Here is a 23,314-nt window from a genome sequence, read left to right on the forward strand (position 1 = left end):
CCTGCATCCCGCTCCCCTTCGCGTTCGGAGCCTCGGGACAACTTTAGAACTACTCTTCCCAGCCTACCCCGTGCGGGGAGGAGCCCAGGGAGGAGGAGTCAAGTTCCCAGGCCCCGGAGCCACAAGGCTGCTGGGAAATGGGGTCCGCTTCCTGTCCGCGCCGCTCGCCCGGGGCCGCGCAAGGGTCACGTAAACAAACTACAGTTCCCGGCGGCCCCCGCGCGGCAGGTCCGGGCTAGGCTGGGGCCGGGTTCGCGGTGCTCGCCGAGGCGGCGGCGGCAGCGGCGGCGGCGGCGGCGGCTGCGGCTGGAGGCGCGGGCCGGGGCCCGCGGCGGGGCCGGGGCTGGTCCGGGAGGGTGGCGGGGAGGGACGCGCGGGGAAGATGGCGACGGCGGGAGCGAACGGGCCCGGCTCGGCCACGGCCGCAGCTTCCAATCCGCGCAAGTTTAGTGAGAAGATCGCGCTGCAGAAGCAGCGTCAGGCCGAAGAGACGGCGGCCTTCGAGGAGGTGATGATGGACATCGGCTCCACCCGGGTGAGGGGCCGCCCGGGCAGCGGGAGCGGAACGAGCAGCCGCGGAGCGGGGAGCCGGGAGGCGGGGCGGGGGCGGGCGCCAGCGCGAGGGAGGCGGAGCGGGGCCGCCGCCGTCCGGGAGGCGCGGGCGGAGGGCCGAGGGGCCGGAAGACGGGCTTGCGGGGGAGGCCGGGGCTCGCGGGAGCCTGGGGTTGGGAGCGAGCGGGGGCCGCGTGCAGAGAGCGCATCCCCGATTGAGTCCCCGGGGACGCTGCTGCCAGCATCCCCGAGGCGAGGCGAGGCGGGGCCGGGCCGGGGGGCATGGTCCGCCGGGCCCAGCCTGGCGCCTCCGAGTTGGTGATGTCCTCCAGTCGGTTCCCTCTGCCCAGTTGTGCCGCGCTCGGCACTTTCGAACCTCCGGGAAAGGGCCCCTTGAGTGGTTTGAGTCGCAGCGCCGGGTCTAGTGGGGCAGGAAGTCCCCTCCTGCGTCCCTTCCCTTTGCTTCCTTTTTCAAATATTTCTTGTGGTTTCCTGACGTGAATGTAGGTGAGGACCATTGCGCACAGACTGTGCTTGATGTTTTGCTCTGGCCGCCGTGGAGGGGAGGTGGAGACTTTGAGGCTCCAAAGCGGGTAACCAGTTGGCTATAGGTCAGGTTTGCTGAGCTTTCTAGGAAGATGACTGCTTAATGGGTCGGTTATGAGGTGTTTGGCAGGGTCTTCTATGTTTGGGAATATTCTTTTCTAAGTAGTTCCAGAAAGCAAGCATCCTGGCCGAGTTGCCTTTGAAGCCCCTCTGGCCTTGGCTTCTTGCTTCCCAGGGCTGGATGTCAGAGGGAGTGAGGGTGGGAGTTGGCCCAGCTGGGAAGCAGCCCTTGTTTAGGGACACGTTAGTCTCCAAACAGCAGGTGAGCGTGTTGCACTGATCCCTCGTGGCAGGGAGCTGGAAGGAACCTCAGGGGACATAGTGGAACATAAATACCATATTTGAAAGCTCTTTCTGCTGGGCTGACTGTGGTCGTGTCTGTGACCATGACTCTGGTTGTACGCTTGCGTGTGTCCAACCCTAAACTGTTAGTCTTTCTTGTGTTTTTTTTCCTCTGAGTTTCCAGAGACCGTGTGTTCTAGTTTGTGGGGGGTCAGAGCAGAGAGAGTTAGGTGGGGAGGCAAATCGCGTGTGCCTGTGCACACACACCCCTCCAAGTGCCATGAGGTTCCTGATCTAACTTTGGACTGCTCTCCTTTAGGAGGCAAGAAGGTGGGCGAGAGGCACCGCTTGAGATGCTGCCCTCTGTCTGGACTGTGACTCCAGCACAGGTGTGGGGGGACTTGAGCATCTGTGTGTGCAAACAGAAAGGCCGTGAGAAGTTCAAAGCTGAGATTTCTGTCTTTGTAGTGCTTTGGTTTGTCAGAACGCCGCCTCCACCCACCCAGCCCCTGGGCTGCGCATACATGTCTAGTGGGCATACAAGGCCAGGGCTTGGGGACCCAAGAACCAAAAGCCAAAGATAAGACATCTGGGGCTTAGCTGGTTATCTGGCCAGCAGAGAGGGCTCCTCAGAGGCAGACACAGCTACAGGGGCCTATGCTACTGAGAGGCTGGGTTATCACACACAATAATAGCAATTCGAGTGGCCCAAATGTTCACATCGTGTCCGCTAAGCTCAGTGGGCCGACCTCTTGGAACAGAAAGTCACTTTTGACCTCGGCCTGTGCACAACAGTACATGACCCCCGGAAGCTCGCCAGTCGCCCTGGGCCCGGGTTTTGGTTAGCAGCAGCGTCTGAGTCTCAGAAGTCGATGCTCACCTCTCTCAGACGGGCTTGAGACGTGTAGACAGGCAAACACCACGCCAGCCCGAGGGTTGTGCCTCCAGGTGCGTCTCCGCAGGGTGGGGGTCAGGTCAAGGAGACGGCTCTGGCCCAGGCTGAACTGGGGCATCCCTCACCCCCATTCTCAAGGTTCCCCTGGCAATCCAGAGCCTTTAGAACTAGTCAGAAGGGGGCACCTGGCTGGCTCAGCTGTGGAGCGTGCGACTCTTGATTTCAGGGTTGTGAGTCTGAGCCCCCCCCCGCGTTGGGTGTAGAGATTACTTTAAAATCTTGGGGTGGGGGGAGAACTTAAACAGAGGATGGCTTCTTGGTTTTGGCACTGTTTCTCCAGCTCGGAGAGCCATCATTTCCTGGATATTCTAGTTCTGGTGGTGCAGGCTGTCTGTGTGGCTTTCCTGAGCCTAGAAGCCTGTGCCCTCCGGAGTGGGATGGGGACAGGCCGGCGATAATGGCTCCGTGGCATCCACCGTGGCCTGCCTCTCACGTGCCAATTAGTCCTAGACGCATCTGGAGGGGAAAGTGGAGGTGCCTCATAGGCACCCTTCCCCGGAGTCAATCCACGTGACTAGCCTGGGGGCTCCTGGCAACCCCTCAGGGACTCTGTTTAGACCGCTGCCAGCTGGGACGGGCCGCAAGCAGAATGGCAGGCCCCGCCTGGCAGGGGGATGCCCGCCGTCGGTGGTGGTGACGAGAGTGGCCTGCAGAAGAGCCAGGGCAGTTTCTGCACCAGGTCTCAGCGGACCTGTCCCCCAGCACGGCCTTTTCTTCGGGTGGCCCTCCGGGGTGCGCTGGCAGTGGTGGCACACAGGTGGCGAGGGTGGCCCACAGGGACAGCGGTCAGGGTCCTCCCTGACGTTGCCATCTGTCCTCCGTGTCTCAGTTACAGGCCCAAAAGTTGCGACTGGCGTACACGAGGAGCTCCCATTACGGCGGGTCTCTGCCCAACGTTAACCAGATAGGCTGCGGCCTGGCCGAGTTCCAGGTGAGTGGGCGCCAGCCCTGGGGGGTGGGGGGGGGAGGGCACGGGCGCCCGGGCAGCTGCCCCTTTGACTTATCTGTGTGTTTTGGCAGAGCCCCCTCCACTCGCCTCTGGATTCGTCTCGGAGCACTCGGCACCACGGGCTGGTGGAGCGGGTGCAGCGAGACCCCCGAAGGATGGTGTCCCCGCTCCGCCGCCACCCCGCCACATATCCTTCCCGGAGGGCGGTGGGGCGGGGTTCCTGGAGAACTCGTGGTGGGAAGGGACTGGGGTCCTCTCCGGGCCTCCCAGAAAGGCCGCCCCCTGGCCCACGCGTCAGCGCTGGCTCCCGTGGCGGTGAGCCCCCCCCCCACCGGGCCGTGCCTCAGTCTCTGGCCCGCACAGTCTTCGGCCTGCTCTTTGCCGCCAGAGGCAGGACACGTGTCTCCTGCCAGAGGGGGGTTTGGGTCCCTCTGCACTTTTTTTTCCTCGCCTTTCTGTGTCTGGCTTTCGGTCTCAGAGGCTTTTGTAGACCCGTTTCCCACGCCCTGTCTGCTTGTTCTCCTTCATTTTTCCAACTCCTCCGGGCCTGGTTCCTTTCTCTCTTCCTTTCTTTGGCCCTGCTGTTGCCCCTTGCAGAAGAGGAGGGGGTGCTTGTTTCTGGAACCGGCCTCCTGTGCTGCCCCCGCTACTCTCTCACCTGGTCTCTGTCCCCACTGCCCCTTCCTCCCTTCTCCTTAACTGGTGCCGCTCACGTCGACAGCTCTCCCTATAGTCCTGCCTACTTGTCTCCTCCCCCGGAGTCCAGCTGGCGGAGGTCAGTGTCTAGGGCAGACGGATCTCCTGTCCACTCTGACGTGTCTCTGGAGGGAGCTTGGGTTGGGGCTAGGCTTTCAGCAGCGCGTCTTCCTGATGCAGGGCTGGGAGGGTGGGGGCGGGCGGAGCAGGTGGGTCAGAGTCCGGTCTTGGCCGTGTTGACACGGGCGGCCAAGCCTCCCAGCCCAGCCAGCGCGGGACCAATGGGGACCGTGGCCGGCCGGGGTGTGTGTCGGGAGGAGGCGGAGTGGGCGCCCGAGGCGGAGTCCTGGCCCTCAGGTGTCTGGACCTCCCCGCTCACATCCTACTCGGTGCCTACACCGCACAGTCCCGCTGGCCTCCACGACGCCCGTTCCGCTTGTCCTGGCAGAGAGAAGCTCGCAATTTCCAGATCCCTTAGCTTGATCGCGGGAGAGGGGTCACGGGTCACAGGTAGCAGAAGAGCGGGAAAAGAGGCGCGGCCCTGGGCGCCCAGCCCCGGCTGTCTCCGCCTGGGCTGCACGGCTGTCTCCAGCCCTGTGCCTGCTTTCCTGTCCATCGCTAGCCTTCCTCCTGGTGACCCTGTGTTTCCACCCCAGGACGATGCCCTGGGGCAATTTCCCTGCAGAGAAGGGGCAGCTGTTTCGACTACCATCTGCTCTGAACAGGTGACGGCCCTGGCCTTCTCGGGTCGCATCTCCTACTGCAGTTTCTGGGCCCTGCTCCCCCGCTCCACGCTGTCCCAGCAAGCATTTTCCCCTGTGGAGCAGGGCCCGGGGCCGGGAAGCCCGCTCATCTCAGCCTCCCCCCACCCCACAGGACAAGTTCTGACTCTGCCCTTCACACCAGCGTGATGAACCCAAGCCCTCAGGACACTTATCCAGGTCCCGCCCCTCCCAGCATCCTGCCCGGTCGCCGCGGAGGTGAGCGGCCCAGGCCTCGGGCAGGGCAGGGAGTAGTTTCCACGGCTCAAGCCGGCGGGCGGGGAAGTGCGTCCCGGAGCCAACTCTTCTGCATCCTTTGCAGGTTTTCTGGATGGTGAGGTGGATTCCAAAGGTACGTGTTCCTTGCCGTATGTGGATACTGATGGCAGGGGGTGTCTGGGCCAGAGTCGGGGCTTCGAACAGGCCCGGGTGCGGGACTCCCGCGTCCCCAGCTCCGTCGGCCACTCTCACGGCCAGTCTTTCTCTTTCAAGTCCATGGTGCCGAGGAGAACTTGCTGGACGACAAGCACTTGCTGAAGCCCTGGGACGCGAAGAAGGTCGGTGTGGCCCACGTCCCTCTTCTTTCCACGGGCCAGGTTCTCCTTGGCCCTTGCTAAGTGTTCTTCCTTCTCTCCTCAGCTGGCCTCCTCCTCCTCCCGGCCTCGGTCCTGCGAAGTCCCTGGAATTAAGTAGGCACCTCCGGGAGGCCGGCGGAGGGGCTGGGGGAGACGTGGGAGGCTGGCGTCCAGCCCCCTGCCCCCCCGACCGCGGCCCCCACGTCCCCCTCTCTGTCCTTTTCCCCCCACAGCATCTTTCCGTCTCCTGACCAGCCTGCCAGCGTGCCTGTCCTCCCGCCCGCCATGAACACGGGAGGCTCCCTGCCTGACCTCACCAACCTGCACTTCCCCCCGCCACTCCCCACCCCCCTGGACCCTGAGGAGACCGCCTACCCCCACCTGAGCGGGGGAAGCAGTACTTGCAATTTGACCCACACGATGACCCACCTGGGCATCAGCGGGGGCCTGGGCCTGGGCCCGGGCTCGGGCTATGATGTGCCAGGTGAGTGTGCCCTGGAGTGCTGCCTGGCTGGAGGGGCGAAGGGGTGGGGGACTTGAGCACCTGGGGGCCTCCCGTGACCGCACACACCAGTCCACCCCAGGATTCCCTTACGGCAGATGTGGCTTTTTCTAGAAAGGTGATGAGGGCAGCCTTCAGGCGGGCCGTGCCGGCCTCACTGTCAGGGACAGAGCAGGGAGGACCTCGCCTCGCCACTTCCATAGTCTGGTCACTGCTACCTGTTCTGGGCAGAAGGGGGCCCAGCTCCCATCAGTAACGTTGGCATCTCTGGTTTTTGTCTGTGCAGGACTTCCTTCCCCTCTCAGCCACCCACCCTTGCAGGCCTCCCTGAGCAATCCCAACCTGCAGGCCTCCCTGAGCAATCCCAACCTGCAGGCCTCCCTGAGCAGTCCCCAGCCCCAGCTCCAGGGCTCCCACAGCCACCCCTCACTGCCTGCCTCTTCCCTGGCCCGACACACACTGCCCACCGCCTCCTTGGGCCACCCCTCACTCAGCGCCCCGGCCCTCTCCTCTGCATCCTCCTCCTCTGCCACGCCTCCTGCCCTGGGTGCCCCCCCTTACCCAGCTTCTACCCCCGGGACCTCCCCCCGCCATCGCCGTGTGCCCCTCAGCCCCCTGAGTTTGCCCGCGGGCCCAGCTGACGCCAGGAGGTCCCAACAGCAGCTGCCCAAACAGTTTTCGCCAACAGTGTCACCCACCTTGTCCTCCATCACTCAGGTATGCGTGGCTCCCTTCCCTCTGTGTCTCCCTTCCTCTTCTCTTCCTGCTGAGTGCTCTCCCTCCCCCCTTCGGCTTTCCAGATGTCTGTCCTCACTTCTGAGCTCCCGTGTCCGCCCTCCCCTCCATTCCTCTGCCCCTCTCGCCCCCCCCCCCCTCCTGAAGAGTGCCGGCCCCGGGGTCACATCCTGGCCCCACGTCTTGCTAGCAGCCGCCTCCCTGGACGGGCGGTCAGGAGGTCTGCCGTGGTCTGTGGGCCTTGCGTGCTCACCTGTGGAACGAGGATGCTTTTGTAAGGGTCACGGGAACGGTTGACGGGACGTGCTTAGGCCAGGCCGGCTCAGGCGCACGCTCCAGACGTGCCGGCTTGGTCCTGGCCTTGCCTCCCTCCCTCCCTTCTTCCCGTGCTGTCTGTCTGTCTGTTCTCGTGTCGCCATCCTGTCTCATCCACCTCTCCTGTGGCTGTTTCGCACCCACTTCCCAGAGGCAGAGGCTCTCAGATCACACGGCCTCGGCTCCCCCGTTCTTTGTTTTCAAGAGGAGGATGTGGGCCGGAGGGAAAGTACCGTCCAAGCTTACTCTGCAAGTTAGGAGGAGTTGGGACCAGACTGGGCACCTAGCTCAGGGCTCCTTCCTCGATGCCGAAATGCCCGTTCTTCTTTTCTCTTGCCCCTCCTCCTCCACCCCCTTCCCTGGAATGCGTGTTGTGTGTTCCATCTTGACGCAGGTCCCCTTTCGTGGAGGAAAGACTAAGGCCAGGCCAGCAAGGGCTCTGCTCCCTCAGAGCCTGGAGCGAGACCCACGCCCCTCTCCCCGCCCCCCTGCCGCTGGTGCTGGCCTGTGGGATGGGTTGCAAGCACTTGCTTGCTGACGGTGCTTAGGAACCACTTACTTCTGCAGCGAATCCCGAGCAAGTTGGGCTCAGACTCATTCCCTCCCTTCCGGGCCGATACGCACGTTGGGAATCTGCACCCAACCCCCGGGGTCGCCCCGTGGCACCGTCAGCTTTGCGTGGAGGATGGTTGCAGCCTAACAGGGTGGGGAACCTGGGCAGAACAGGAACAGGGTGGAGGCACTCTTGGGGGCGCACTGAGGGCTAAGCTTCTCCCTTTCGCCTTGCCTTCAGGGTGTCCCCCTGGATACCAGCAGACTGCCCACTGACCAGCGGCTGCCTCCATACCCGTACAGCCCCCCGAGTCTGGTTCTGCCCGCCCAGCCGCCCACCCCGAAGCCTCTGCCGCAGCCAGGGCTGTCCTCTCAGGCCTGCCCGATGCAGCCCTCGGGCAGGCCACCGCACTGTGGGCTACTGTACCCGCCCAGCTCCGGGGGGCACGGGCAGCAGTCTCACCACCGGCTGACGAGTGACTTCAGCCTGGGGAACGTGAGTGCCCAGGTCTCCGGCTTAGCAGCAGGGGAAGGCCCGTGTGGGATGGCCGGTGCGCTCTGAACTGGGAGAGCTGGTTGGGGTGGGGGCGGGGGATCACCCCCTCCAGGTACCAGCACTGCCAGTCTGAGGCTTCTCTCCGCCTGCGTTTGACCCCCCCTCCTGCCCCTGGCCCTCAGCTGTCCCTGCACAGCGTGCCCTCTGCCGGCTGCTGCCCTGACTGGCTCTCTTCCCGGCATGCACGTGCTCTGTCCCGGCAGGTGTGGCACCCACACCTGCTCCGGGCCCCGTGCTCGCTTCTGCTGCTCTGCTTGCTGTCTTCACCCTCTCCTCTCATTCCTTGGGATGGGGGTGTGGGGTGGGTGCTTTTCTGGGCAGAGGGGGGCAGAAGGGACACGCTGGTCCGAAGCCCGCTTCCTCAGGGTCTGTCTGTGTGTCCGTAGCCAGAGCAGTTCAGCATGGAGAGCCCGTCGGCCAGCCTGGTGCTGGACCCCCCTGGCTTTTCTGAAGGGCCTGGATTTTTAGGGGGCGAGGGGCCAGTGAGTGGCCTCCAGGACCCCCATACCCTCAACCACCAGAACTTGACCCACTGTTCCCGCCATGGCTCAGGGCCCAACATCATTCTTCCAGGTGAGCGGTGTGGGTGGTGACGGGCAGGGAAGGAGGAGAGGACACGTTTGCCGGTGCGTCACGAGACTGAGGAGTCTCAGGAGAGTTTCCCGGGCCCGGCTCTCACCCTTCTCTTCTGCCCACATAGGAGACTCCTCCCCCGGCTTCTCTAAGGAGATTGCCGCAGCCCTGGCCGGAGTGCCTGGCTTCGAGGTGGCGGCGGCCGGGCTGGGGCTGGGGCTGGGGCTGGAGGAGGAGCTGCGCATGGAGCCCCTGGGCCTGGAAGGGCTCCACATGCTGAGCGACCCCTGTGCCCTGCTGCCCGATCCTGCCGTGGAGGACTCTTTCCGCAGTGACCGGCTGCAGTGAGGGGCCTCATCAGCGTCCGTCTTCTTGGCCCTGCCCTGTCACTGGTCCTTTCCTTCCTTCCCCCTGGCCAGTAGAGACTCCACTCTGCCCCCTAGATCCTCTTTCTACCATGAACGAGGGATCCCAAGAATGAGAAAAAAGCAAGGGGTCTTGTCCAGGTGGCCCCTGAAGTCTGCACGAGGGGCGGGCCTGGGGGAGCTGGAGGGAGGGCCTAAAGCACTTGTAACTTTGAATCCTCGGTCTGGAGGTCAGAGCCTGTTGGAAGGCAGGGGTGGAGGGGAGCCCCGGAGGCGGGGCTTGCCCTGCGCCTGGGGGGTGGGCGGTGCCAGCCCCTCCCCACTCTTCCCCTTGCAATGCAGGAGAGAGCCAGAGTGGATATTATTTTTTATTAAATATATTATATGTTAATAAAAAAATCACATCAAGCTCTGGCGGGGTTTCTATTGTTGGATATGTATCTGGGGGTTCAGAGGGTCCTGGGGCCCTCTTCTCAGCGCTGTTGTGGTTTGTGGAGGGGCCTCAGCCTCAGAATCTGTACCCAGCGTTGAACTTGAGCGTCCAGGCTGGATGAAGACTCCCAGGGCAGCACATGTGCCCCTCCCGTGCCCTCCCACCCCACCTGTCCAGGCTAGGCTGAGCGTGGGGACAGGGGGCCCTGGCTGGCCAGGCGCGGTGCTGAGGCCTGGCAGTGAGTTCCGGGTGAGGAGGTGGCCGGTGGCTGAGATGGCAGTCCGAAGTTTACCCAGGGGCAGCTGGCTCCGAGGAGGCTTGCACACCAATTGTGGATGCCAGGCAGGACTCAGGCTGGGTCCCGGGAGAGCCTAGGAGACAGTCGTACCCGGGCAGCCTCGGTGGGATGCTCCCGGGTCTCTCGCCACTCGCCTGGAGAGGCTTCCCCTTTCCGACTGCCCTCTGCCCTCCATGCTCTTCCGCACTCACCAGTCAAGGGAGTGGCGTCCCCTTCGGCTCCCCTGCCCCCCTGCTTTCCCTACACCCCACGATGCCGGCCTCTCCTCTTCCTCTTTCCAAAGCCCTTGTCTTTTTCAGAAAAGGGAACTGAGAGCTTGTGGCCGAAGCCAACAGGGAATGCAGTGTCCCCTAAACCTGGAAGTAGGGGTGTCACAGGGTCGGCGCAGCCAGCTTGTGACCAGGCCCGGCGGCCTGCGTGCAGGGGGCCCTCCCGGCCGCCAGGGGTCGCGCTGCAGGCGCCGGGCGGGCGCGGCGGGGTCACGGCCGGGGGTGCGGGGTTGGGGGGGGGGGGGGTTGAGGGGCTCAGGGAAAGCGGGGCGCGCGGACGAGTGCGGCGCGGCGCCCCGGCCGCCTGTCCCTCCGTCCGCCGCCCGGCGGGAGCGAGCCGAGCCCGGCGCCATGTCCGGGACCGGGTAGCCCGCCAGCCGCCCGCCTCCGAGCCGCCCCGCCCGGCCCGCGGGCCGGGAGCCCGGGAGCCGCGGGCCGGCAGGTAGGGGCCGGACCGGGCGGGGCGGCGCGGGCGGAGGCGGGCGGGCGCCGGCTGCGCATCTGGTTCCGCTTCCTCCGCCGCGGGGAAGTGAAAGCGCGGGGAGGGCACCGCGGTCTGCGCCCCGCAGCCCGGCGGGGCAGGGGCGGGCGCGCAGGTGTGCGGCGGGCGTCCCCCCCGGCCCCCCGCCCCCCCCCCCCCGGCCCCGCGGTTCCCGCAGCAGCTCCCGGCCGGGGCGGCCGCGTGGGGCCAGGGCCGGGGCCTGGCCGGGCGGCGAGGGCATGGTGGGGGGGGGGGGAGCGCTGCGGGAAGGCGGAGGAGGGGCCGCGCGCCGGGCCCGCCGCCCCCGGCCCGGCCCTGGCGGTCCCCCCGCCGCGCGCCCTCGGGCCGACTTCCGCCCGCGCAGCTTCCCCTCCCGGGTTTCGGGAAGTCCCCTCCCTTCCCCTCCGCGGCGCCCCACGCCTCCAGTCCTCCGCTGCAGCCACCCACCGAGCTGCGCCCCAGCTCTGCGCCCTGGGGCTCGGGGACCCCCGGGGCCCCCACTCTCGGGTTGGGCCATGGCGGCAGGTGAGAACACAGTCGCTGCAGGCCCGTGGGGCTCCCGTCTCCCTCCCTGGGCTCCGCGGAGGAGGGCAGACGGCTCTGGACCCAACTTCAGGATCGTGGAGGTGGGAGGACGCAGGGCTGTTGGGTTGCTGGACTTAGCTTAGGAGCAAGGGTACTTGAGTCTGCTTAAAAGACACGAAAACTTGGGTTTTGTGGGCTTCCCTGGAAACCTAGAGGGGCGCTCTTTAAGAACGTTAGCTGGGTCGTGAGGCCCTGATGTCACCAGTAGAGTCGGGAGGTCAGAAACCCCTAAAAAAGACTGTCGGGTTGGCATGATGTCATTGCAGGCCTTTACAGAAAAGATTGCGATCTCCGCAGTCGGGAGCCAGCACGGGTGGGGCCTTTAAAGGGGATTCGGGAGCAGTCTGAGGTCAGAGCCGAGGTCAGCCGCCAGCCCAGAGTGGCGTTGGGCTGCTTTGGGGAGAGGGCTGGCGCCGCCCCGCGGGAGGGCCCGGGTCTCTTTAAGGGCCTGCTGACGTCACGGGCGGGAGCGCTCGGGGTTGGCGGACCACCGCCGGTCCTACCCTCCCCTGGAAGGCCGGGAGGGGTGGCAGCGCTCGGGGTCACCTCCCGGGTCGCCTCCCTCGCTTCTTCACCTCTCCCGCGCTTGACTGTTCCAGATGCAGTGAGTGAGGGGGGGGCCATGGCGGAGGAGCGGCCCCCCCGGCTGGTGGATTACTTCGTGATAGCCGGGCTTTCGGGGAGCGGAGCACCCATCCCCGAGGAGCCGTGGGTTCCCGAGCCCAGCGGGCCCCTGCGTCCTCCGCGGCCGGCTGATCCCATCACGGATGTGGCAGTCATTGCCAGGGCCCTGGGCGAGGAGGTGCCCCAGGGTTACACCTGCATCCAGACCTCTGCTGGGGGCCACCCCTTGGAACTCAGCGCCGGGCTCCTGGGTGGAACTCAGCCTGTCATCTGTTACCGCAGGGGCCGTGACAAGCCCCCTCTGGTGGAGCTGGGGTGCGTGGCCCCCTGCATGGGGACTGGGCGGCCGAGGGGCCGGTGTATTTACCTAGTGCTCCCATGGAGGTGGGTCCCCAGCTTCCAGCCCCGCGTCCTGTTTCCCGGTCTGTAACACGGGGGGAAATAACACCTCCTCAGGGTGCAGTTGACAGGATTAAATGAGGTCACCCACGTGTAGGACGCGGCACAGAGTCAGCAAATGGGGCCTTTTCCCCGTCGCATTTACGAATGAGTGTGCAGGCCACGGAGGGCTCGAGGGGTTGCTGCTGACCGAGAGGGAGAGAGCCAGGGCCAGAGTCCAGCCAGAAGCGGGCCCCGGGGTCCACTCTGACACAGCTGAGGGTGCGAGGCTGGGAGGTAGGACCGGTTAGGCGGATCTGCCCTGGGCCGTTGACATCGGTCTCTGCCCTGTGCCCAGGGTGCTGTACGAGGGGAAGGAGCGACCCAAGCCCGGCTTCCAAGTGCTAGACACGACGCCCTACAGCCACTCGGCCAATCTGGCCCCTCCCGGCCCAGGGCACCCCCGCACCTACCTCACTTACCGGCGGGCAGCAGAGGGGGCAGGGCTGCACGCCCTGGGCATCACTGACCTCTGCCTGGTGCTGCCCAGCAAGGGCGAGGGCACCCCTCACACCTACTGCCGGCTGCCCCGCAACCTCAACCCTGGCATGGTGAGTGGGGCCCGCGAGGCGTTGGCGTGAGGGTGCGGAAACCGGGCACAAAGGATGGCCTAGGGCCTCTAGGGCGGGGGTGGACCCAGGGGGGTGGCTCTCGTCTCGGGGGACTCCTTGGGGGTGGTAGAGCAAATGGCTCCCGGAAACGTCGTCAGCTACGTATCTGCTCGTCTCTCGTTGCTTCTGGGACAGTGGGGTCCAGCGGTGCACCTGTGCTACAAGGTGGGCCTGGCCAAGGCCAACACACTGGTGTACGAGGCAGGTGAGTAGCCCCTTTGTGCCCCCAGCCCCCCCGGTCTCGTGTCCCTCTGCCCTGGCGCCTCTCGGCCGGCACCACCTGCGTGTCCAGAACCCCCCTCCCCTCTGCCACCGGGCGCTTCTCTCGCATCCCCTGGTTCCTACACCCCGGAGTCTGACCGGCCCTCCTCCTGGTGCCCCCCACTCCGCCGGGGCCGCAGAGCTGCTGGGCCGCTACCCGGAGGAGGACAACGAGGCCTTCCCGCTGCCCGAGTCGGTGCCCGTCTTCTGCCTGCCCATGGGGGCCACTGTCGAGTGCTGGCCTGCCCAGACCAAGTACCCCGTGCCCGTCTTTTCCACCTTCGTGCTCACGGGTGCAGCTGGAGACAAGGTGGGTGTGCGGGGTGTGCCCCGGGGTCCAGGCTGTGCAGAGCCCGCCTGACGGCCTCTCTGCCCCCCTGCCAGGTGTACGGGGCTGCCCTGCAGTTCTACGAGGCGTTCCCGAGGGCCAGGCTGTCGGAGCGGCAAGCACGGGCCCTGGGCCTCTTGAGTGCGGTGGAGCGTGGCCGGGCGCTGGGGGGCCGGGCCGTGCGCAGCCGCCGCGCCATTGCTGTGCTGTCCCGCTGGCCTGCCTTCCCGGCCTTCCGAGCCTTCCTCACCTTCCTCTACCGCTACTCCGTCTCGGGCCCCCACCGCCTGCCCTTGGAAGCGTGAGCATGGGCACCGTGACGCTGGGAAGGGGTGATGAGGGAGGGCTGGGGAGCCCAGGAGAGATGGGAGAGGTTGCGGTGGGCAGAGGAGTGAGGGCAGGGAAACGCCACGGGCTGAGGGGTGAGTGGGGCCTGAGCTCCAGCCCACGCTTGCTAGTTAGGTCCTGACAGCGCCTGCGTGACCTCTCTGTGCAGCAGGGTCTCTGACGGCAGGCGAGGGCCTCCAGGTGGAGCTCTGGGAGGCCCGAGGTTCTGGGGGACAGGTGAAGGACACGTGCATCCCTCTCTTCCCCAGGCACATCTCTCACTTCATTCACAACGTCCCCTTCCCCTCCCCGCAGAGACCTCGCATCCTGGTACAGGTGGGTCCTGGGGGGTGTTGGGGGCGGGGAGGTGAGGAGGGGCGGAGGGAGGTGGTCCGGCCGGCCTCCGTCATTCTGACCTGCGGCCCTTCTGCCCCCAGATGTCTCCCTATGACAACCTGCTTCTCTGCCAGCCCGTGTCCTCACCTCTGCCCCTCAGGTACGTGCCCGGGTTGGGGGGGGGGGGGGCGGGTGCTGTGGCGACCAAGGACACGTAGGCGCCAGGCAGGAGCGCCCGGCTCTCGAGGTCTGGAGGTCGGGCCCCCGGGGGCGTCTGTGCATAGTGTGTCGGGAGGCCTCTCCGGGGTCTCCTGGTGACCCCCCACCTTGCGCTGCCTGCAGTGGTGCCAGCTTCTTGCAGCTGCTGCAGAGCCTAGGCCCGGAGCTGGCCGTCACCCTGCTGCTGGCCGTGCTCACGGAGCACAAGCTGCTGGTGCACTCGCTGCGGCCGGACCTGCTCACCAGCGTCTGCGAGGCCCTGGTGTCGGTGAGTGCCCGTCCTGCCCGGCCCACCTTCCCCAGACTCTGCTGCCCGCTCCTTCCTCCCAGAGGGTCCTCGGCCTTCTCCTTGGGCACGACCTGTACAGCTTCGGTCGGGGGGGCTGTTCTCCAGAGTCCCCCCCACCCCCGCTGCACCCCCTCTGCTGTCCCCGCCCCCGCCTCAGTGGCCCTCACTGCCTGGTGCTGCAGATGATCTTCCCGCTACACTGGCAGTGCCCCTACATTCCGCTGTGCCCGCTGGCGCTGGCGGACGTGCTGAACGCCCCCGTGCCCTTCATCGTGGGCATCCACTCCAGCTACTTCGATCTACATGACCCACCTGCTGACGTCATCTGCGTGGATCTCGACACCAACACGCTGTTCCAGTAAGAGGGCCGGGCCTCCCCCCCACCCCCCCAACCCCGGGCTGGTGTGTGCCACGCCCCTGCTCACCAAGAGCCGGGGACAGACAGTGGGGGAGGCGGGACACAGGCCCTACCGCGCCTCCTTCCTGCTGCTTATCTCACAGGACTGAGGAGAAGAAGCCCCTCTCCCCTCGGACCCTGCCCCGCAGACCCTACAAGGTTCTGCTGGCTACGCTGACACACCTCTACCAGCAGCTGGACCAGAGTGAGAACCCTGTGGGGGCGGGGGGCTAAGCCCACGGGTAGGGAGGCCTGTAGGGAGCTAGGCCTTCCTCGAGGTCAGAGGTTGGGATCTCACCTGGTGGAAGTCGGCGAGAGGCCAGGCGGAGGATACCCGTGTTCCGAACGCCGGGGTGGGGGCGAACTCGTTCCCGGGGAGGCTGGAAACTGCCACCTGACGGGCGTGCTGGGAGCTGGCGTTGGCTCGGCAAGAGCGGGGGTCGAGGCTGGCCTGACTCGGGCTGCCCTGGTCCCCAGCGTACACTGGCCCCGAGGAAGAGGCGTCCTTGGAGTTCCTGCTGACGGACTACGAGGCCGTGTGCGGCCGCCGGGCCCGGCTGGAGCGCGAAGTCCAGGGAGCCTTTCTCCGCTTCATGGCGTGTCTGCTCAAGGGCTACCGGGACTTCCTGCGCCCCCTCACCCAGGCCCCCTCCGAGGGCGCTCGAGATGTCGACAACCTCTTCTTTTTGCAGGGTAGTCGGGGCGTCTCGGGAGGGCTGTCCGGGGGCCGGGGGTCCCGGAGCCGCTTGCTTGCTCGTTCCTTCACTCGGCAAACGTCTCAGTGGGCACAGGTCCGGGCCCTGCGCTCTCCTGGGCTTGGAGGGAGTCCCGGGCACAGAGACGCCCCGCCCCGCCCTCGCGGACATCCCCCCACCCCCGGTCTCAGGCAGGGGGTGCCGAGGGGGCTCGGGAAGGCTGTGGCCGGTACGTGACCCGTGACCCCGCCTGCCCCACGCTCCCCCCCGCCCCCCCAGGCTTCCTCAAGTCCCGGGAGCGCTCCAGCCACAAGCTGTACTGCCAGCTGCTGCGCACACAGATGTTCTCGCAGTTCATCGAGGAGTGCTCCTTCGGCTCCGCCCGGCACGCCGCCCTGGAGTTCTTTGACTCGTGCGTGGACAAGGTACTGGGCGCCGTCCTTCCCTCGAGCCACCGCAGCCGCTCGACGCCCTGTCGGTGCTGGGAATGCCGTCCGTGCCCCACGTGTGGCTGCTTCGGTTGCACACCTCCCTCTGGTTCTGACTCCACCCCCCCCCCCAGCCCGCTGCACCTCCCTCCGGTTCTGATTCGGTTGCCCCCCCCCCCCCCCACCGTCCGCCCCACCTGCTGCACCTCCGGGGCCTGGGAAGTGCCCTTCATGGGCATTTGCTGTGCCCTTCAGGGAGAGGCCGGGTCCTGGACACCCTGGCCCGTGCCCACTGTCGTGACCTCGCTCTCTCACCTCCTGCTTCAGGTGCACCCAGAGCAGGACAAGCCTGAGCCGACGCCCTTGGTGGAGCTGGAGGAGCTGTCAGGGAGCGAGCTCACCGTCTTTATCACCCCTCCCGAGGAGCCCCCAGCACCAGAGGGCAGTGAAGCCGCCCCCCAGTACTGGTGAGGGCCTCTTATTCCAAGCCCCGCGGGCTGGCTTCGTGTCAGCTGCTCCTGATGTGGCCTCCCTCTGCCCCTCCAGCTACGACGGCTTCCCAGAGCTACGGGCCGAGCTGTTTGAGTCTCCTCAGGAGCAGCCCGGGGCTCTGCCCGTGCCGGGCCCGACCCGCAGTGCCCCCAGCAGCCCTGCCCCCCGCCGTACCAAACAGGTAACTGGGACATGGGCCCCAGACACCCTGACTCCGGCCATCTCCTCATCTGTGAAATGGATGGACTGGCGCCTCCGCTATTATTAGCCGGTGTCCGTGCGCTTGCACGCGAAAAGCACGTGAGACGTTAGCTGCCGTTCCCGTTCCCGTCATCACGGTCGCTCTGTCCCGGCCAGTCTGGGAAGCCAGGGGCTTTTTGCCTCTCCCGGGGCACCTGCCGGAGGGCCGGCCTGTCTGCCCGGGGCTGCAGGGCGGAAGCCTGAGTGCGGCACCCCTCCCGCCTCCTCGGAGCGCAGACCCTTGCTCAGGGAGGGGGGTGCTCCTGCCCCCCCCCACCTTAAGACCTGTTTTGGCCTGGCGCTGTCCTCACCCAGGCGTCCCCGCCCCATCCAGGAGATGAAGGTGGCCCAGCGGATGGCGCAGAAGTCGGCGGCCGTGCCCGAGCTGTGGGCCCGGTGTCTGCTGGGGCACTGCTACGGGCTGTGGTTCCTGTGTCTGCCCGCCTACGTGCGGTCGGCGCCCTCCCGCGTGCAGGCTCTGCACACGGCCTACCACGTGCTGCGCCAGATGGAGAGCCGCAAGGTGGTGCTGCCGGACGAGGTGGGCCTCCGCGCCCCGCCGCGGGGCCAACCGCGCAGCCGTGGGGAGCCGGGCAGGTGTTCCGAGCATTCCCTGAGTGGGCGTGTTCAGGGCACGGCCGTGGGGACCGACCCTGCGTGTCAGCAGGAAGGGCGGAGACCCTGGGTGCCCCCGGGGACCGGTGGGGTCTGTGGGACGTGGGGAGGCTGCAAGAAGGTCCCTGCTGGGGACGGGGGGGGGGGCGGGGCTGGGAGGGACCCTCATCCTGCGCGCCTCCCGGCCCAGGTGTGTTACAGGGTGCTGATGCAGCTGTGCTCCCACTACGGGCAGCCCGTGCTGTCGGTGCGAGTCATGCTGGAGATGCGGAGGGCCGGCGTCGTGCCCAACACCATCACCTACGGCTACTACAACAAGGTGCCGAATCCGGCCAGGGTAGGGAGGGCGGGCGGTGGCCGGGGTGCCGCGGGGAGGGTGCTGCTCCCTGACGCCCCCTCGGGGACCCGCCCCGTGCCCACCGTGTCCTCCCCCGTGCCCGGAGCTCCTTAGCGCCCACACGGGGCTTCCTCCTACTTGGCCGCTTTCTCACTCGCCAGAGCCCCGACGAGGCGGCCGGGCAGGTACCGCTGTGACCCGCCGGTAGCCGTGGGGTCAGCCGGTGAGCCGGGAGCTGCTCCAGGCCCGCCGCACGGTGCCCGTGTTTGAGCTCAGCACAACCCCATCGTCCCAGGCGGGCAGTGAGGGTGCAGAGGGCTGGTACCTCGTGCAGTGCCCCACGCCCCGGGAGGAGGTTTGGGGGGCTGGGTGTGAACACGGGGGCACGGGGATGTTTCCTGCACTCAGGCCCTTAAGCGTGACCCTAAGCTGCCTCCTGCTTTTTACACGATGAAGCTAACGGCTGAGAAAGTGAAGAGATTTCTTCGAAGCCACATACTCGATAAGCAGCAGAGCCTGGGTGCAAACTGCGCCGTTTCTGGCTTCCTCCAGACTCCTCAGCGGCAGCTGCTGCTGATTCCCTCATCTGGGCTCTCGCTCCTGGCCGAGCCGTGGGCAGGACCCACCCAGGCGGGACGTCTGCAGGGGAAGGTGGCCCCTGGGTCCCGGGTGGCGTCCCTGAAACAGGCAGTGGCCGTCAGGCCATCGTCGGGGCGTGGAAGTAGGCCATCTTGATGGGCGCTGTGCTTGGCAGGCTGTGCTGGAAAGCAAGTGGCTGTCTGGTACGCCGGGCGGACGCCTGCGCTGGGCCAAGCTCCGGAACGTTGTCCTGGGGGCCGCTCAGTTCCGCCAGCCCCTGAGGGAACGGCGGCGGCGGCAGCAGCAGGCGGCAGCGCCAGAGGCAGGCGGTGCCCAGACAGGTGGGTGGGGGCCGTGACAGGCTTGGGGACAGCAGCCAGGCTCCGGCAGAGAAGCGTGGGGGGCCAGGGCTGGCCTCGTGGTGGGCACTGGGTGTTCTGGGCACTCTGGGTGGGCTGCGCTTGGCCGGTAAAAAGGGGAGGACGTTCTGCCCGGGAGGGTCCCTGCGACCCCGGTCCACGCGGGGAGCCCTGTGTCGGAGTAGAGGGCTGGTCTCTAGGTGGCTGCCTCTTGGCCTCGTCCCCGTCTTTTGCAGAGCCTCGTCTGGAGCGTCACTCCCCTACCCGCCCGCTTCAGCGCCAGACCACTTGGGCTGGTCGAAGCTTTCGGGACCCAGCTTCACCCACAGGGCGCCTGGTGAAAAGCGGCAGCCTGGGCAGTGCCCGCGGGGCCCAGCCCACCGTGGAGGCCGGCGTGGCCCACAGTGAGTACCCTTGTCTGACCCCCAGTCGGCTTTCCTAAGCACTTGCCAGGAAGAGAGGGGTTCTCTGCGGGGGGCGCCGTGGAAGCTGGAGGACCTCGTCTGGGACTCCGTCGGCTGGGGGTGGGGTGGGGTTGTGGCGCCAGAGTCCGGTCAGCCAGGGGCCGTGTTTCCCGACTTTTCTCTGCCCCGCAGTGATCGAGGCCTTGGGGGTCCTGGAGCCCCGGAGGTCCCCTGTGCCCTGGCGAGACGGAAGCCTCTCCGACCTGAGCTTGACCGGGGAGGAGCCGGCGCCTGGGGGCAGCCCCGAGGACTCGGGCTCTGCCCTGAGCACCCAGTCCACTGAGGCCCCGGAAGGGCTGAGTGGGCGGACGCCCAAGGCTGGTGGGCGTCAGGATGAGGCCCGCACCCCCAGACGAGGGCTGGGCACCCGCCTGCAACAGCTGCTCACCCCTTCCCGCCGCCCCCCTGCCTCGCGCGGCCCCCCGCCCGAGCTGCCCCCTGACCCACCTCCCCCAGCCCGCCGCAGCCCCATGGACAGCCTCCTGCGCCCCCGCGAGCGCCCTGGATCCACTGCCTCTGAGGTAGCCCGCGAGGGGAGGGTGCAGCTGTGGCGGCACCCGGGGGCCCAGGGGGGCTGCCAGTGCGGAGCCGGCCCCGGGGAGGCCCTAAGGGGGCTTTCTCCTGTGATGGCAGAGCTCAGCCTCTCTGGGCAGCGAGTGGGACCTCTCCGAGTCTTCTCTCAGTAGCCTGAGCCTTCGCCGGTCCTCAGAGCGCCTCAGTGACGCCCCTGGGTCCTTGCAGCCGCCCTCCCTGGAAGTGAGGATGGCCCGCATCCCTCCATCAGAGGCGGGGGCAGGGGAGGTGAGAGGACGCTTCCCGAGCCTGGCGGGGTCCTCTCCCTGCAGATCCTGCTGTCCAGCTGCTCCCTGTGCCGGGCCTGTGACTCGCTGGTATACGACGAGGAAATCATGGCTGGCTGGGCACCTGATGACTCCAACCTCAACACCGTCTGCCCTTTCTGCGCCTGCCCCTTCGTGCCCCTGCTCAGCGTCCAGACCCTGGATTCCAGACCCAGGTGCCCGAAGCAGGGTGGGTGCTCCGGGAGGGATGGGGGGAGGGGAGTGGAGGCCCAAGGGCTGACCCCTCTTATCCCTCCACAGGGCCCCCAGCCCCAAGCCTGCCCCTGCCGGTGGCAGCAGAGACGCTCCTGTCCCCGGGGGCCCAGGCCCTGTGCTCAGTGACCGCAGGCTGTGCCTCGCCCTGGATGAGCCCCAGCTCTGCAATGGGCACACGGGGGTAAGGGCTGGCGAGGAATTGGGTCTGCGTGTGTCGCCCAGCAGGGGGCACCAGGGGTGGTAGGGTGCGATGGGCATTGAGGGCATGGGGCATCTCAGAAGCTGCTGGACGCGGTGGCCCAGCGGGAACCCGGCACTGAGGATCGGGCTGCGATCCTCCCTGAACCACCTTCCCTCTTTGTGCCTGACAGGGCACCTCCCGGCGGGTGGAGGCTGGGGCCTGGGCGTATCTGAGCCCTCTGGTGCTGCGGAAGGAGCTGGAGTCGCTGGTGGAGAACGAGGGCAGTGAGGTGCTGGCATTGCCTGAGCTGCCGGCTGCCCACCCCATCATCTTCTGGAACCTTCTGTGGTATTTCCAGCGGCTGCGGCTGCCCAGTATTCTGCCCTGCCTGGTGCTGGCCTCCTGTGATGGGCCCCCACCCCCCCAGGTCAGTGCCCCCTGCCCCTGCTTCCTGAGCGCTCCTTCCCTCACCTCCCAGCTCTGCCCCTTGGGCTTCGGAGGTGGCACCTGCTCTGACCCCTGGCCTTTTCACGCCGCTACTCAGCCTCGATTCTCTCATCTGTAGAATGGCACAAGCATCCAGTGCCCGGGGCTGTCAGACATCTCGTGTACCGCCCAGCGCCTGTCACAATGCCTCCTTGACGTTTGTCTGTTCATCCCACCACATACGTACTGGGCACCCATTAGGTCCCGGGCAGCGTGTAGGCAGTAGTGACGCGGCGGCTGCAGAGCAGAGAGCGTGCTCTCAGAGAGCCCGCGCTCTCGTGGGGGATGAGCGTTCCTTCCCTCTTCTCTCTGACCGCATCCCGGAACACCGCTGGTCCAGGTCTCGTCCTCTGCCCGCCGCCTCCTGAACCCGCCCCCTTCATCTTGGCCCCTGCAGGCCCCGTCTCCCTGGCTGACACCTGACCCGGCGTCTGTGCAGGTGCGGCTGCTGTGGGACGTCCTGACCCCTGACCCCGGTAGCTGCCCACCTCTCTATGTGCTCTGGAGGGTCCACAGTGAGTCTGGTATTTGGCTTAGGCTGGGAAGGGGTGGCTTCCACACCCCGAGGGCTCGGTGACCCTGGCTGCCTTCCTTCGTTTCGCACAGGCCAGATCCCGCAGCGGGTGGTATGGCCAGGCCCCGTGCCCGCACCCCTTAGCATGGACCTGCTAGAGTCGGTGTTGCGCTATGTGGGTCTCAGCGAAGTACACAAAGCCGTGGGGCTCCTGCTGGAAACTCTGGGGCCGCCTCCCACAGGCCTGCATCTGCAGAGGTATGGTGCTCCCACCCGGGAGGTCCCTGGCCTCCCATCCTGGGCTCCGAAGTCGTTTTCTCTCACTCGTCCCCTCTGCCTCCATTGCAGGGGCATCTACCGTGAGATCTTATTCCTGACAATGGCCGCTCTGGGCAAGGACCACATGGACATAGGTGAGGGAGCAGGCAGGGGACTGAGGAGGTGAAGGATCTGGGGCCAGGTGTGGCGGGGGGCGGGGGGGGGGGGGCGCTTGGAATCCTGATCTGTTGACTCACCTCCACCCTCTTCCCTAGTGACCTTCGACAAGAGGTACAAGTCTGCCTTTAACAAGTTGGCCAGCAGCATGGGCAAGGAGGAGCTGAGGCAGCGGCGGGCACAGATGCCCACTGCGAAGGCCATCGATTGCCGGAAATGTTTCGGAGCACTTCTGGAATGCTAGGGACCCTTAAGCTTTCGTCTCCCACCTGGGGTGGGGAGGTGAGGGAGAAACGGTTCCAGAGATAACCTGCTTCCTTACTCCTTCCATACAGGAGTTGGGGACGGCCTGGGAGGCAGGCCCAGCCATAGGCACCGAGTGCATGGGCAGCAGGAAGCGGGACCCGCTGTGACCAAAAGTCACAGTCCCCTATCTGCGGCCTGCCCAGTGTGCTCACGCTGATGTTATAGGAGGTGGGGGTGGCGTAGGGGAGTTGGCACAGTTCTGCTCGCCCCCAAATTGTACCAGGAACTCTCCTCCAGGGCACCCACAGATCTGCACCGCCCTGGTCACGTTACAAGTTTTTGTTTTAAAAAACAACTGGAAAAATACAGAGCTACTGAGCCTTTGCCCTGAATGGGAGGGAGGGATGTCATCCCACCAGTGATGGTTCTTCTTCCCCAGAATTGCCGAAGTAGCCCGAGGCTCTCCGTTACACCTTCCTACCTTAGTGTTTGTATTTTAAGTTATTTATTTTGGAGCCATAGCCCCTTGCTTAGGAGGCTCTTAGGGATGGTGAGAAAGAGAAGGGACACGGGGCAGCATGGTTCAGTGGCTTGTAGCTGCGGAAGAGGCAGGGGCCACCTAGAGGAGCCCCAGACCCCCCTCAGGAAGAACTAAAGCCCCGTCCAGTCCAGTCCTTCCCGCCCAGGGCCCGGACCGTGCAATAAGGGTCGTTCCTTGCAAAGTTTTGTTGGATGTAAATATAGTAAAAGCTGCTTCTGTCTTTTTCCTTCTGCGTCTTGTTTCCTGGATCTGGGACAGCGGTGGGGGATACCTTTTCTTTTCCCCCGACTGCGCATCCTCCTTTCTGTTTCTCCGTCCCTTTGCAGCCTCTGGGGTGGCCGGCTTTCCGGGACCAGGTCTGGTGCCGGTCCCCTGGGGCCCCGGGAGCTCCGAGAGCAAGAGAGGGGTGAGTCTGGCGCTGGCCGTGGTGGTGCCAGTCCGTGTGGCACTTCCGGCCCTCCCACACAATCGCCCCCTTGTCCCTCATTTGTACCCCACACAAAGGCTCCATTCTCCGGGGGCCTTGAGCTCATCCCTGCCTCCTTTCCCTCTCGGCTTCTCCAGGACAGCCGTCTCCCTGGTAGTTGGTGTTGGCCCTCTCATCGCCCTGGGCGCCCTGGCGGTGGTCCTAGGCCGCTTCAGCTGCTCTAGCCCCGGTTCCTACTCTTCCAGCCAGGGTCCCAGCCTGGGGACGGCGCCAGGAAGACAGGGGCGAGGACTGAGGCGAGGACTGAGGCGCTCCCGGCCTGTGGGCAACAGGGAGACGGGCCGCCTCGG

At 66.2% G+C, this 23,314-nt stretch overlaps 2 protein-coding genes across 12 annotated transcripts; both read left to right on the forward strand.

Annotated features, from left to right (window-relative positions):
• The first annotated feature begins 356 nt into the window (after positions 1-356).
• On the forward strand, positions 357-9,382 carry CRTC2 (CREB regulated transcription coactivator 2). Its single transcript, XM_043567781.1, has 14 exons — positions 357-535; positions 3,225-3,326; positions 3,416-3,522; positions 4,048-4,119; positions 4,697-4,765; positions 4,917-5,020; positions 5,124-5,153; positions 5,294-5,358; positions 5,441-5,490; positions 5,610-5,860; positions 6,165-6,595; positions 7,722-7,976; positions 8,423-8,609; positions 8,737-9,382. Exons 1-14 carry the CDS (start codon positions 383-385, stop codon positions 8,955-8,957), a joined length of 2,097 nt encoding a protein of 698 aa, XP_043423716.1. The 5' UTR covers positions 357-382; the 3' UTR covers positions 8,958-9,382.
• Positions 9,383-10,265: 883 nt separating this feature from the next.
• DENND4B (DENN domain containing 4B) lies at positions 10,266-22,763 on the forward strand. 11 transcript variants are annotated; one of them, XM_043567790.1, is made up of 28 exons: positions 10,757-10,980; positions 11,307-11,389; positions 11,640-11,979; positions 12,401-12,653; positions 12,849-12,918; positions 13,115-13,284; positions 13,359-13,603; positions 13,899-13,965; positions 14,067-14,125; positions 14,308-14,452; positions 14,656-14,831; positions 14,975-15,075; positions 15,348-15,563; positions 15,845-15,990; positions 16,321-16,460; positions 16,540-16,666; positions 17,041-17,266; positions 17,531-17,659; positions 18,432-19,019; positions 19,212-19,600; positions 19,713-19,835; positions 19,925-20,094; positions 20,180-20,315; positions 20,506-20,742; positions 21,199-21,316; positions 21,408-21,573; positions 21,664-21,728; positions 21,849-22,763. In XM_043567790.1, the coding sequence occupies exons 3-28, from the start codon at positions 11,663-11,665 to the stop codon at positions 21,992-21,994; spliced, it is 4,725 nt and encodes a 1,574-aa protein (XP_043423725.1). In that variant the 5' UTR covers positions 10,757-10,980; positions 11,307-11,389; positions 11,640-11,662; the 3' UTR covers positions 21,995-22,763. The 11 variants fall into 11 exon arrangements, 9 of the variants coding, with proteins under 9 accessions (XP_043423726.1, XP_043423725.1, XP_043423718.1 ...); XM_043567783.1 differs by lacking the exon at positions 11,307-11,389 and having other exon boundaries at positions 15,348-15,661; positions 18,432-18,597; positions 18,852-19,019; positions 21,142-21,316; XM_043567784.1 differs by lacking the exon at positions 11,307-11,389 and having other exon boundaries at positions 10,758-10,980; positions 15,348-15,661; positions 18,432-18,597; positions 18,852-19,019.
• The last annotated feature ends 551 nt before the right edge of the window (positions 22,764-23,314 follow it).

The sequence above is a fragment of the Prionailurus bengalensis genome, chromosome E4 (genome assembly GCF_016509475.1).
Source record: "Prionailurus bengalensis isolate Pbe53 chromosome E4, Fcat_Pben_1.1_paternal_pri, whole genome shotgun sequence".
In the NCBI taxonomy this organism is placed as follows: Eukaryota; Metazoa; Chordata; class Mammalia; order Carnivora; family Felidae; genus Prionailurus; species Prionailurus bengalensis.